Below are 13,767 nucleotides of genomic sequence, written 5' to 3'. Positions count from 1 at the left end.
TAAAAACTTGATAACATTGTTTGCTTTTCAGTCTTCTCCTTTGCAAGAAGAAAATTCCCCATTTTGTTTATTGCTCTAAGCAATACATTTGTCTTTAGAACAATAAAGACTAATAACGCAGTCAGTAATGTTAAAGGATAAAGCCTAAAAACACATTGAAAATGGCACACACACCATCTTAATTTTGTATTTTGATTTTATTTTTACTTTTCATTTTGTTTTAGGTTTATCGCCCTCTTTTCTTTACTTTTGTACTTTGGATCTTTTGAATTAGAGATTATTGGATTTTTGTTTTGTTTTTATTTTTTTTCTCAATAGAACAATTCAATTAAAAATGACGGTCTCATTTTATGGCCAGTTTTGTCATGTCTTTTCCTCCCCTTTTGGATTTATTATAACAATCAGAAGACAATTTTGTCTTTTTGACTACAGAAAGAAATGTTTTATCAATTTTAGAACATAAGAACAATTCTAATGAGAGCAGGCCATTCAGCCCTCCAAAGCTCAGCAATGCTATCCACTTAATCCCTCCATTTAACATCAAGTCCAGGTTTGAAGAGTCCTAAAGTCCGACTGTGTACCGCTATTTGGTCATATATTTCATGTTTCTATAGTTCTCTTTGTGAAGAAAAACTAAACATTTGTATCAAATTTAAGCATAAAAGGTTTCTAACTTTATCCCTGTGTACTTGCTTGTTCAAGAAATTAAATGCTAACTTTTCTGGTCTTTCCTTCGAGTTCATATCTCAAATTCCTGGAATTAGCCTCAGCCACTTTTTTCTGGACTTTCTCTAGTTCTGCTGTGTCTTTTTTGTAACACTGAGCTCAAAACTGCACACAGAATTCCAAGTGAGGCCTCATTAGTGTGTAATAAAGCTTAAGCACAATACATATTGTGATGTGTATTAGTCTTCTTGATCGTTGCTGTACAGTCTAGATGCAGATAGCGAGGAGTCCACTGCTCTTCATAGGTCCTTCTCACAAGGTGTACCTTCAGGTTTTACACCTCCCATTTTGTATTTAACCTACTGTATATGATTGGATGTTTAGTACTTCACAGTTACACTGTATTTAATCTGCAACTGATCTTCTCTGTGCTGTCTAACAAGATGGTTCCCTGTTTCAAAACTTCAGACAAAATGATAAGCACAAAATTCTAGCTAGGCAGTGTAGTGTTGTTGTGGTGTGAAATTTTGTATATAAGTTGATGAATATTTTATATGTCTTTACTTGTAACTTATACAAAGCAATGTAATATTAGTATTATATCATTGATAGGATCAGCGGTGGATTGATATTTGACTAATCACCCCCCCCAATTTTTAGGACTGAGTCTTTGTAAATTTATGACACAGTAGGGGGGATTTCCTAAAACCAACTTGGCAAGTGATTATCTGCATGACTCTCTCAATCAACCCCACAGGAAAGCCAAATTACCTAGATGGAAAACATCAGCTCAACAAATGGTTTTGGGTGGTTTCGGGGGGGGATTGGTGCAGGTGTGAAAGGTATTGTGTGCCCCCAATGGTCTGAAGTATTGGTTTTTGGGATGGGTTTGAATCAGAGGCCATTCTGTAGCATGTAAGGATTTGGACAAAGAATGCAGAAATTTGGTTGCATCTCTCTCTCACACCATAATGATGAAGGAGCATCTCACACGCTATGAACTGAAAAGAAGACCACACAGCTCAGCAGCCATATTGAGACAGCCATGCAGCCTGTTCTGAAGAAAGCTGACTAAAAATGACGACTTACAGTAACTAGAGACATTTAAAGTAATGACGAGTCTGTGTACCGCCTGAAAGTACACATCAGCATTTATCAGGTTGTATGGATAGCAATATTCAAATGTACTTTGATTATTGTTATGAATACTATCAATAATGTATTATTTAAGTTGTAACTTAACTCCTGCTTGTCCTCTATGTACTTAACTTAGTTAATTAAATTATTTATTTATTAATTAATTAATTAAGTTAATTAATTTAGTTAATGCTTGTACTCTATGTAATTACCCGAGGTTATAAATGTAGAAGGGAATGTGGGGAGAACCTATAAAGTACAATATCTTGTAAACAGTGGTAAGTCTATGGGATTTAAGGCATTCTGACACAGGTTACTCATTAAAGAATACAAAAGGGGAAAGTAGAGTTAAGTAATATAGAGCTCTACTAAGACAAAACAAGTGTAGTGGCTAAGGTGCAGGAATTTGCATCAAATCCTCTGTCTGACCCTGAGAGTGTCACTTAAATGGCTGGTGCCTTATTTACAAAGAATACTTGCCTTGTAAAGCACAAAGGTGAAAGACGTCATTCATAAATCAAATTGGCAGGTCCTGGGCTGTCTCCATGTTAGTAAGGGTACACTTTGGATCTGACGTGCACATGTCCGTCCCCAACCTCTCATGATAGCCTGCAGGCCTTCTTATTTAGTTTTTTGTTTTTTTTTCCTTTATATGCCCATCTTAAGGTTTTAGATAATAAGTATGGATTTCAGGTTCAGATATATGTATTTTTTTGGGTTGGTAATGGATGTACAGAGGACTATTTCCTGACTGGATTGAAGTGAATCAGTGTCTTTTATTGCCATGTAAACAGCCTTAAGTGTTTTATTGCCATGTATGTTTATTGCCATGTAAATCGCCCTGAGTGTTTGGGCCTTCTGATGCTCATCATTTTTGCTACTTCTGTGTTTGCTGCCCATTGATTGGCCTAGAGGCTGAAAGACTTGATGCCAGAAGATGGCCTATTTAGACCTAACCAGGGGCTTCCCTGTCTGCTGCTTTAGCTTATTTAGAGTGCGTTGAGATAATATTTATCATGAAAAGTGCCATGCCAAAGATTCTTGATCAGAGAGTATTATCTTTTCAGAGGTTGTCATGGCATTTGTCCATAAGGAAAATATATAAGTAATGCCCTGAGTTTTTTTGTATTTGAGAGGCATATAAAGAAGTACAGATTGATACAAGCAGGTGGAATGGCTGGATCAATCTGTCCTAATACTCTGGGCAGATCACTCTGCCAGTTTGAGGTTATCAGGACCGTAGACAAGTTCTAAAAGCTGCTCTCTGCTTTTCTTCTTCTGCAGTACATGATGATGTGGATCAACTTAGAAAAGACTACTCACTTAAGATGCTGGTACTATGATGTGAATGTCACCCGTGCTGATGGCCGTCTGCAGCTAAACATTCCCCAGCATACAAAGCTGGAACTCGGGCTCTTTTCGCTGTGTTGCTAACAACGCCACCAATGAGGAGTCCATATCCGAAGAGTTGAATATCCCTGTGCATTGTGAGTAACTCCAGAGCAGGTTACTGAATCAGAGGCCTGCCAGTCTGAGCAGAACTGTTGGGGACCGTAAAGCTGTTTTAGGGGAATGACCTCTGGAACTCCTAATATGTTCATAAAAGCTCAATTTTGAGCTGAGAAACTCATAAAATTTTCCCATTTTTTTTTCTCCTCCTAAGATTTACGAGATATCTCGATCTACCGGGACAGCAGCTTTTATAGCCGTTACTGGGATCAGCTCGGTGTCATGAATGTGACACGTGGGAGTGATGTGGAGGTGGAATGCTCTGCTTCGGCTTCTGAGACCCCCAGTTATACTTGGAGCAAGCAGGTACGTCATCACAATGTGGACCGTTTCACAAGATGGGTACAGTGCTGGGTGGGGAGGACTGCTCTGTAGTTTCACTTCATGATGGAAGCAGAGGAGTTTCATGCTGTTAGTGTGGACCAGCAGTGCCAAACAGAAGCTCCCATCTGGGTACAGCTGCTGACACCTTCTTGATAAAAAATTAAAATGCTACTTTTTCAGCTAGGAAGTTGCTGAATGAGCACAGAGTGAACAGAATGCACAGCCGTGGTAAACTATCATGCCATCCTGCACTTGGATTCGTGCATCCATAATGCCCGAGCTCCCTGTGATTGTAGAATGAATTGTGGAAATAAATCAATGGTGGAAGCAATATTTAGATTGTAAGAAAGATCACAGATGAGGGAAAATCGTTTCAGTTTTACATTCATTTTAGTCATATATGGGGGATTTGGAGCTTCCCTCAGCCACATTAGGAGCAAGGCAGGAAACAGCATCAGAATGGATTTCTTTAATTTTGGAGTCAGGCTCCATTAGTTACATTTGTCAGCCAGTTGCAAAGGTGCATTATTTTTATATTATTAAGCACATTTTCCTGTCTTTTGTACAAAGATTTTGAAAGAAATCACTGTAGATTTTAAAATATTGAACTTATCTTTAACCAAACATAAAGGGACGTGGGAGGAAAACATGGGGAGAACATGAAAACGCAACGCTGACAGAGGTTTAATGAAGCCCATGTCAGTAAAGCTGTTAGACAAGTTATGAAACAGATTATTATTGGAACAGAGAAAAAAACTTGACAAGGAGTCTTCATCACCATTATGAGGTGTTTGAATGGCTCACTAACAATTCCGATAGTTTGAATGACACAAGTTAAACTGAAACACAATACAGGGCTTTACTGTGGAACTTCTGCTTATGAGCTTGATTAGCAAACTAACAGAAATCATTTTTAAGGTTATCGACATTGCATTGTTAACCTTAATGCTGTCAAAATACCACAAAGTGGAACTTATGCAATATGATCTGTATATCAAAGTTAAGAAGTGGAGCAGATGCACAGTATGAAGAAAGCTAACAAGACCAATCTCCCAGATTTAGATCCTTGAACAGTTTTAGAAAGAATGGCATCAGCCTTCAGGGTACAGCACTGAGATGTTGTTAAAAACTGTCAAGACCAGAATTAAAAAGACATGGTGAGGTTTCTGGTGTGTCCTGCCTAGAAGACGATCTAATCCCAGAGTCCAAATCATTGGCGTCATGCAGGGAGAGGTTTCACAAGAGTTAAGGTTGGGCAATGAGAAAGAATCCTTAATAAATGGCCATGAAGGATGACATTAGGGGGCATTTACCTACATAAGTAATATTATTACAGGCTTTGTTTGAATTGCGTTTTCTTTATCTTTTAGTTTGATACTTAGGGATCACAGCTGTAATGAGCCTAGTCACCACTAGGGGGCAGAGTTGTCAAATACATGTAGGACTTTAAAGTAATTTCCGGATTTCAGAAATTAGTTTTGTGGCTAGTGCTGCAGCTGCTGCCTGGATCTGACATCTTGGGTTCAGATTTCATGCCACGGTGTTGACTGTGTGAAGCTTGCACCTTCTCCCTATGTCAGTGTGAGGTTTTTCTCCAAAATCCCTAAAGAGGTGCAGGATAGGTAAGTTGGACATTCTAAATTGGCCCTGTGTGTTGTGGTAAAGTGCATTCTGTGGTCTAAAGGCAGTTTTCCAGTTTTAGTAAAAACAGTATGCTCAAGCTTAGGAGGCGATCCCAGGGTGTTGATGAGGTAATTGGTGGAGCCCGCATTTACGTGCAGATGTGTGCAGTTTAGCTGATCTACCCATTAGAGCTTTGGGGTTAGTAATTAGGGCACCTGTGTCCACTGAAGCATAAGAAGAGTCCGATTAGGACATAGAGGTGCGACAAGCGATGAAGAAGTGGCCCCCAGGTGGGGTAGGGGCACGAACAAGAATGACTAGCCACTCTGAGCAACTCCTGCTGAATGACAAGGGATGGCAGTGGGAGATGGGTGCAGGGCTCATGCCACTGAGTGCCAAGGAATGTTGGCAGGAACACAAGCCAAACCAAAGGCCAAGCTTGAGAGGTGTATAATGTAGTATGCTCATTTTTTAATTTGATATCTACCTGCTGTGTTTTGAGTGCACTCCTACAGTGAAGAAGGTGTGAGGCCTCATAAAGGCTCCAAAAGCAAGGCAGGTCTTCCCAGCCTGCCTAAAACTGACATCACCCCAAGCAGTCTGACCTTCCAACTCTATGTGGAGGCTTTGACCTATAGAGGCCCCAAATGAGGAATGGACTTTCAAAAGATTTAATATCCAAAAATCTTCAAAATTTGAAAAAAAAATACCCTTCTAGGGTTAGGGTTAGGGTTAGGGATTTGTAAAATGTTTGGCTAGGAAGGGAAAGTCCCAAAGCAGAATATGCATTAGAAATAATAAAAAAGGACAAAAACAGCAAAAAAGGCAAACAGGATTTGTCTAAAATGGCAATCCAAGGTATACAAGTCCCAAAAACTCATAAATCAAGAACAGAAGCAAACCCAATAAATCAGAAAATCCAATGTTCACAATGAATGAACGTCAATGGACCACTTAAGAATATGCTCTCGGCTTCAGACTATAAACTCTGAGGTTAGTCCTTCAGTAATAATATCAAGGTGGCTTCACCCCTTTGGGGGTCTGCCCACAAAATACAAGGAACATAAGGGAACAAGACAAAATACATGAAAAAACACAACTCTTACAAATTATTAAAATTAAACCAAGCATAATCAGAGAAAAACAGTCTTGTATAAAGAGAAATTAAAAGCTAAAATAACATAAAGATGGGAACTTAATAAATAACAAGAAGAATATTAAATATGCAAGAAATAAACAAGGGTAATAATCCTCACTGAACAATGACACTGCCACAATCTGATTCAAATTATGTTAAAGGAAATTAAAATCTGATAAGACGATGATTGTGAGAGTTGCCAAAAGTCAAACTTTAAAGCAGAAATGCTGACGGCATCAGACCGGTAGCAGTTATTGATAAGCATAATATGTTTGGTCTAGTTTTTATTTTTGACGTTTAGCCATTCATGCTTGAAGATGGAGATTCCAAAGTGGCAGGGTGAATCTTCTCTGTAGAATTCTCTAGTGGAGTTTCTCCAGCCTGACTAAAATCTATGAAGGCCAGCTTCTTGGTATCAGGCAGTGTAGTTTGCAGAAGACCTTCATTACTCAGTGGATGTGAATTGAAGTGTTGAAATTAGAGTTGAGAGGGTAATTGGCAGGCGTCAGCAACCAATCAGGGTAGACTGCTAAATGTGATCAATACTGCTGATAGGATCAGTCAGTTAAATGAAGTAAAAAAGAACCCTTGTCCTGATTCATGATTGTGAACATTCAGACTGCTGCAGAGCTGTGCCATCTTCTATAACATGCTTCTTTTCTTTGTGCCTTCAGGGTCTTGAATGGGTGCAACTGTCCAATAAACTAAAGCTCCAAAAGGTGCAAGATGATGATGCTGGATTGTACACCTGCACAGTGCAGCACCCTACTGTCCCCAGCCTGTCTAAGAACCGTTCCTTCCAGCTGTATGTGGTGAATGGTATGAGTCTGTGAAGTCAAGGAATTTGACAGAATTCTTTAGGGTGCAACTTGCTGCTTTCTTTTATAACCTGCTCTTTGTTTGGAATCACAGAAAAGAAGAGTTGGCTGGGTCCGGACCAAATGAACCTGATCTTGATGACTGCTGTTCCTGCTGGAGTACTCTTGCTGATCATCCTTATCCTGGCAGTGTATCTGTCCAAACGCAAGGCACCCATTGTCAAAGGTCCCATGTGAGTATGCCTAGAGCTCCTCGTAAAGACAGAGTTGGGATTCCAGAGTTACATAGCTGGCCAGGATTGGCCACATTCCTGTCACTTTTCAAAATGACTGCTGATCTCTCTATCCTCTGTTTGTTTTTTTTTGTTGAAGTGATGACCATTCCCAGAAGAAGCCCATCTACACTGGGAGCCAAGAGTCTCTGCCTTCCGCTGGTGACACTCAGCCACTAGTCTAAATGGTGAGGAAGGTAAAAGCAATGGGTTGAGCTGACAGAAATTTGTGCAGTTCATGGGGTAGCCACATGTGTCAAATGAAACAAAGCTAGTTCAAAATACAAGAAATGGTAGTCGATGCTAACAAAATGAAGTTTTACAAACTGAATTGTTAGTTGATCCACTAGGAGTTGCCAGATACATTCAGTCAAAGGTACCTGAGAGATGACAGCAATGGCATCTATAGGTCAGTCAGAATGAGTACGGTCAGATGTCTGAAGGAGTACAGATTCATTCTCTTAACTGCAACATCTCTACCGTACTCTTAATCAGGGCCATCTTAACGCATGGGCACTCTGGGTGCTTGCCCGGGAGCCCCTCCAGCATTGGGGCACCATGCTAATCTATGTATGTTGTGACTTGCGGGGAGTGGTTGTGTAGGTAGGGACTCCTGTGCACTGCTTTGCCCAGGGGCCTATAATGCTGTTAAGATGTCCCTGCTGTTAATGCAGCACTGGGCTTAACACATCTCCTAGGCTTATAATAAGCATACAGTATAGTACTTGTCTAACAATGTATGCACTCTGACAACCAAAATCATAAAGCACCTGCCCATTAGATCCACACTTGTATTATCAGGTCTAATAGGATCTTTCAGGATCAGGCTTACGGGGGAGTCACGCCATGGCTCAGTAATTTATAAATTAGATTATTACTAGCCTTGGTATGTTTAATGTGTAGTCCAAGATTCCAAGGTCAAGCTACAGGTATCTTAGAGCTACATGGACTTGATGGGAAAGCCTATAACACCTTATAACACCTTTCTGTGTTGTCGGATCTAGAAAAAGTTACGCCCAACAAGCAGTGAAACCAGACTATACTGAGCTTATATGATTAGTTTATTTCATTTATTTGTTCAATAATTTTATCACTATTCATAAATTATAGTAAATGAATTGCAGGTCAGTCCAACATTCCACATCCTACCCATCTAGACTGCAAGAAATCAGATGATATGAAAGGAATGAGCATTCAGTGATATTGAGCTATTATAGGTTAGAGCTATTATAGGTTAGTAGAGCTTTGGCATAATTTGTTAAATAAGAACAGCTCTAATATAAGTCTGAAATTTATTTATTTTCACATTATGTCACTTCTAGTTGTTGGGTATGTCTGACGTGCCAAGCACAGTCGTTAATCTTGTTGCTGGATCATGTCAGTTTACACAACTGAAAGTCACTGGGCATGTCCGATTCCTGCCCACCCTTTTTCTGATGGCCAATAACCTGCTGCCTTGTAGATCTGGTGCTGTAGGAAGGGTTAACAGGTGTGGTGAGCACAGGCACAACCTCTGCTCTTTTTATTCTTATTTCCATTCTGTTGTGGTACATAAAACACGAGCCATGTAAAATATAAGCCTCTCTTCTATTGTAAAGTGTGTTCCTTATTCCTCGTCGCTGCATTATATGCACTGTACTTCCAGACGAGTATACATTGGTTGTCAGCTCTCATGCACATAAGCCTGCCTCCTACGACAAAAAACAAAATCAAACCTGTTTCATTTTGTCTGGGCGAATCACAGACAAGTTGTTGGAGTGAGTCACATTATGCAACTGGCTTAATCAGAACTTGTCGCCATCAGCCTCCGACTTGCCAAGATTATGTAAGTGAAGTCTAAGAATGAAAATCGCTGGAAAGTCATCTAATGGGACATCGCAATGTGATGGTGATTATTAAAGTGAATTTAATTTTTTGTAATTTTAAGGAAAATAGGACCTGCATTTCTCATTACATGATGGTAGGTGAGTTAGTATTCCTTCAATTGTAGTAACAGTGTAATGTACATATTGCAACAGGTGATTCATCAAGTGTCTCTCTAGATAGTTCTGTTAGTGTCTTATGGGTTATGGTGATTGCAGAACTGTCAGACAAAAATATTATTCTTCTAAGATCTTAGCGTGGAACATTCCCAAAGAATTAGTCCCAGTGAGACATGTGCCAGAGCATTAGAGTCTTGACCTGGATACATTTTGATAAGCTGAGTTCAGAGAAATTTGTGACATACAATTTTAAGTTATATTATATCACACCTCGCACACATTTATTAGGAGAGTATTTTGTCAGTAGCTGACTTTGACTCATTATCTAAAATTATGAACGAATGACCTCATTAACAACTCGGCTTAGCAAGAGATGGCCTCTGTTTTGGAGATCTGCTAAAGTCTGGAAATACTGCTGCTATCTTTATTATGGCTAGACATTACAGTTACAAAAGCAAATATCGAGGGAAGGTTGGGAAAGTTGACAAGGTTTTAGCAAACGTTTTCACATGCATGTAGTAAAAAAAAAAAGTGTTAGTAACATTTTCAAACTCACTTAATCCAATTAAGGAGCCTATTCTGGCTTCCCTGGGCACAGAAATACTTCATCATAGTGCCCAATCACACCTTAAAGGACCAGTTAACAATATGTTGGAAGACAACCCATGCAGACAAAATGCCCCATGAACAATGTCCAGAAGCAGATTTCAAGCCCGAGGATGCTGGATTTGTGAGACACAAGTGCTAATCACTGCAAGAGAGGCATATTTGCTCAAAGGAGGTTAAAATATAGTCAATATAGAAATATTTAAAGGTCCCAATAACAACCCCATTTCATTGTCTTCATGGGGTGCCATCCTGAGTGAGCATTGAACAATAACGATAGATTTCTGTTAACGGAAATAGTGGAGATGGGTACTCAGATCGTAAAGCACAATGGAAGGACATAAGACAGGATTTACTCTCCGTGAAGCCAATAAAGATTAATTTCTGATTCTTTTCAAAATGTCAAACACCTGCTTAGCTTTAATTTTGAGACTCTACATCCCTAATAATAATTTCTGTCAGTCTGCTGAAAAAAGAGTTAAAAAAAAAAAAAATCATGAAAATGTTCAAAAATTATCTGGATGAGATATCTGGAAATTATCGGCCATCCGTTGTTCTAACTGAGAGTATTAGGCTGGCTAGTGAACCAATGCAGTTGATGACAGAAGACTATCCATCCATCCATTTTCCAACCCGCTGAATTCGAACACAGGGTCACGGGGTGTCTGCTGGAGCCAATCCCAGCCAACACAGGGCACAAGGCAGGGAACCAATCCTGGGCAGGGTGACAACCCACCGCAGGACACACACAAACACACCCACACACCAAGCGCATACTAGGGCCAATTTAGAATCGCCAATCCACCTAACCTGCATGTCTTTGGACTGTGGGAGGAAACCGGAGCGCCCGGAGGAAACCCACGCAGACACAGGGAGAACATGCAAACTCCACGCAGGGAGGACCCGGGAAGCGAACCCGGGTCTCCTAACTGCCGCCACTGTGCCGCCCTCTACTGTAATGTCCCAGCCTATATCTAGTGTTTTTCAATTTTCTGGTTTAAATCATTAAGTTCAATGTGTGCTTACTGTAGTGAAAGTGAAGTGCAGTTCGGACACTCTCAATAGCTGATGTGATCAGATTACTAAGAATTTACAGGTGAAGGTTTGCCCCTCTATGAGAAGGATACATGCTACTGATTTCTCTGTATATATAAAATCCAACGTCTGCCTGTCTTGTTTGTATGTCTGTCTGCTTTTCACGAAAGAACTACTTGATGGATTTAAATAGTTTTTTTTTTCTATAATTTGCTCGAACATCCCGGTCGATTTTGGGGCTCCTCTCATCACGCTAAGTATCATAGTTCGCTTGCGGTACCGATTTATTCGCGCTAATATGAGATAGAGGCTGCGGGCCGAAAGGGGTGGTACAAGCGTGACGTCAGGAGTGGAGAGCCGGCGGGGCTCTCCTCATTCACTCGCCAGCTTCCATTCAAATCACTCTACCTCTGGCCACGTTTTGGAGTGTACCTTACCTCCGCTTAGCTAGTGATACCTGTTTGTTTATTGATTTTTAAAGTTTGTCCTGTTTCACTGCTACTACGCGAATGGAGCCACGGGGGAAAAAGCTAGTCTTATATATAAATGTCTACACATGGAAGTGTGTGTGTGTCTGTCCAGCCCAGAAATGAGAGGTGGAGTCGGGTTAAGGGCTCCAGCTCTAAGGAAACAGAAAAACTTAAACGTCTACGCGTGAAGGTGTATATGTCTGTTTGTCCGGCCCGAAAGTGTGAGGCTACTACAGCATGAAGCTCAGAGAGCCGGCAAGGCGGCCCCAAGTTAACGAGTCAGAAGAAGAAACCAACTCTGTTGCCAAAGTAAAATTGCCGAGAAAAGAGAGAAACTCTTACGCCAGCGAGACGAGCACATTGGCAAAACGGTATCCCTTTTACTTTTCCTCCCGCCGCTAATACACAAGCGAGATGAGCACATGAGCACAACGAAACCTAGGAGAGAAACACTCAGAGTAGTTCCTTTCAATTACCTGACATCTCTACATTTCAATTTTTTTCTGGCGATTTCAATAGTTTCTAGGACCCAGGGCTTTTTACAGCACGGGCTTACACAGCTAGTAAAATATAAAAATAAAATCAGTATTATAGCCTTTAAAGTGGCCAGTAACATTCTTTAATAACTTTCACTAGTAATAAAATAGTAAAATAACCTTTCAAGTGTAACATAACATCTATTATCCTTTGATAAAACTGTTAATGACGTTGACACTTACACTAATCTGCTTTTTTGTGCACCTCCCTGTATGTAGCATCCAGTCTAACAAAGCTGTGCAGATTTAGAGTCGAGTCTACCTGATAACACGAGACTAACAGATACATCATTCGAGTTTAATTAGAAAACGTCAAATCCTGTACTTGCTCAGAGTTTATAATAACAGACATTACGCTGGATCCTCTATCACATTACTGAGACTTGTGTTGGTCTCAATCTCTCTAGTGTATGATGACATCAGGCTGCTCAGAGCTTATAGCATCAGACTTACTGGGGTATCTCCAGAATGACGAACGTTAATTTAACCAGTCTTTGAGTTTTTATGAGTTCAGGGTTAAATGCCAAGCTCCAAAACAAATGTATGTGATGAGACCCAGGCTGCTTATAAAGGTTATGGCATCAGTCAGTTGATTTCCCACCAAAGACAGAGCTGTGTGAACTTTAATGGAGAGTCCCCTCTACCAGGCATCAGGGCTAACAAATTTATAGAATGCCAGGCTTAGAGGGGAGTCTCCATGCCACTAGTTGCTGATGCGATCAGACAGGCATACCAATGGGTAGATGTTACCATCAGACTACTAAGAGCAATGTCTGGCTCCACTTCAAAAACAGACAGTGTGTTTGGGCTAAAAAGGGTTTACATTATTTGACAGCGCACCATGTAATCGCCTCTCCTGACAGCAAAGACAATGACGAGACTTACGTGACCTTTCACAGGCTGTTACATAAAGACACATTAACACACCTTAACAGGTAGGGTGGTGTAAAGCATCCAGTTGTGCCTCTCTTTACTTATTCTTCTGCTTTTTCAGATGAACCGCAGCCATTGAAGAAAGAACACCAGCAGGCACACAAAAGATGAGACCCTTCACAGAAGACTGCGTTTGAGTGTATACAGGACAACATTTTGATTTTCCAAAATTCTACAGCATTTTTTCTTTGTATTGGTTACAAATCAGGGATTCTGCTTACATTTTTGATTTTGATTGTCTACATTTATGAATCTGATTTTAATACTAAGTATTGTGTTTTTTTTAACTCTTGTTACTGTCTTAGGCTTTTGGGGTTATGGCCTTCTTTCCATAGAGGGGTTTAAAATATTTTTTTGAAGATACTTGGCATTGACTACTGACAAAAAAGTGTGTTTGCAGATATTAAAGCACTTTAGAATTTGGTTTCGCTTTTAAATGTTATCCGGCTGAAGTACTTTTGTTCTACTGCATCAGAGTTGTTTTTCATATTAATAAAAAGAGTATAATAAGTAATGTTACACTTTTTTTTTATTCACAGTAAATTATGCAGCCAGTATATAACCAGTAAGGTTCAGAAACTGTAAATATGCAGGGCCGGGTTTGACATCCACACTCAGTTTCTGCCTACGCTGTTCAGATTTTTCACTCTTTTTTAAGTGACCACCTCTCATCTGTAGGCTCTGTTTTGAAATGTGAGATTTTTATTTGGCTTTGATT

At 40.0% G+C, this 13,767-nt stretch overlaps 1 protein-coding gene across 1 annotated transcript in view; it reads left to right on the top strand.

Moving 5' to 3' along the window:
- The window catches only part of si:ch211-79k12.1 (uncharacterized protein LOC568891 homolog), a 30,195-nt gene extending 16,632 nt beyond the window's left edge, over positions 1-13,563 (top strand). Inside the window, 7 exon segments of the mRNA XM_028822626.2 lie at positions 3,088-3,189; positions 3,191-3,290; positions 3,467-3,618; positions 7,072-7,216; positions 7,310-7,448; positions 7,588-7,680; positions 13,111-13,563. Coding sequence (XP_028678459.1) covers positions 3,088-3,189; positions 3,191-3,290; positions 3,467-3,618; positions 7,072-7,216; positions 7,310-7,448; positions 7,588-7,672 — 723 coding nt within the window. The 3' untranslated portion in view covers positions 7,673-7,680; positions 13,111-13,563.
- Positions 13,564-13,767: the final 204 nt, after the last annotated feature.

This window comes from Erpetoichthys calabaricus, chromosome 17 (assembly GCF_900747795.2).
Source record: "Erpetoichthys calabaricus chromosome 17, fErpCal1.3, whole genome shotgun sequence".
Lineage (NCBI taxonomy): Eukaryota > Metazoa > Chordata > Cladistia > Polypteriformes > Polypteridae > Erpetoichthys > Erpetoichthys calabaricus.
The sequence above is the reverse complement of the archived record's forward strand: the minus strand, read 5'-3'. Positions and strand labels throughout refer to the sequence as shown.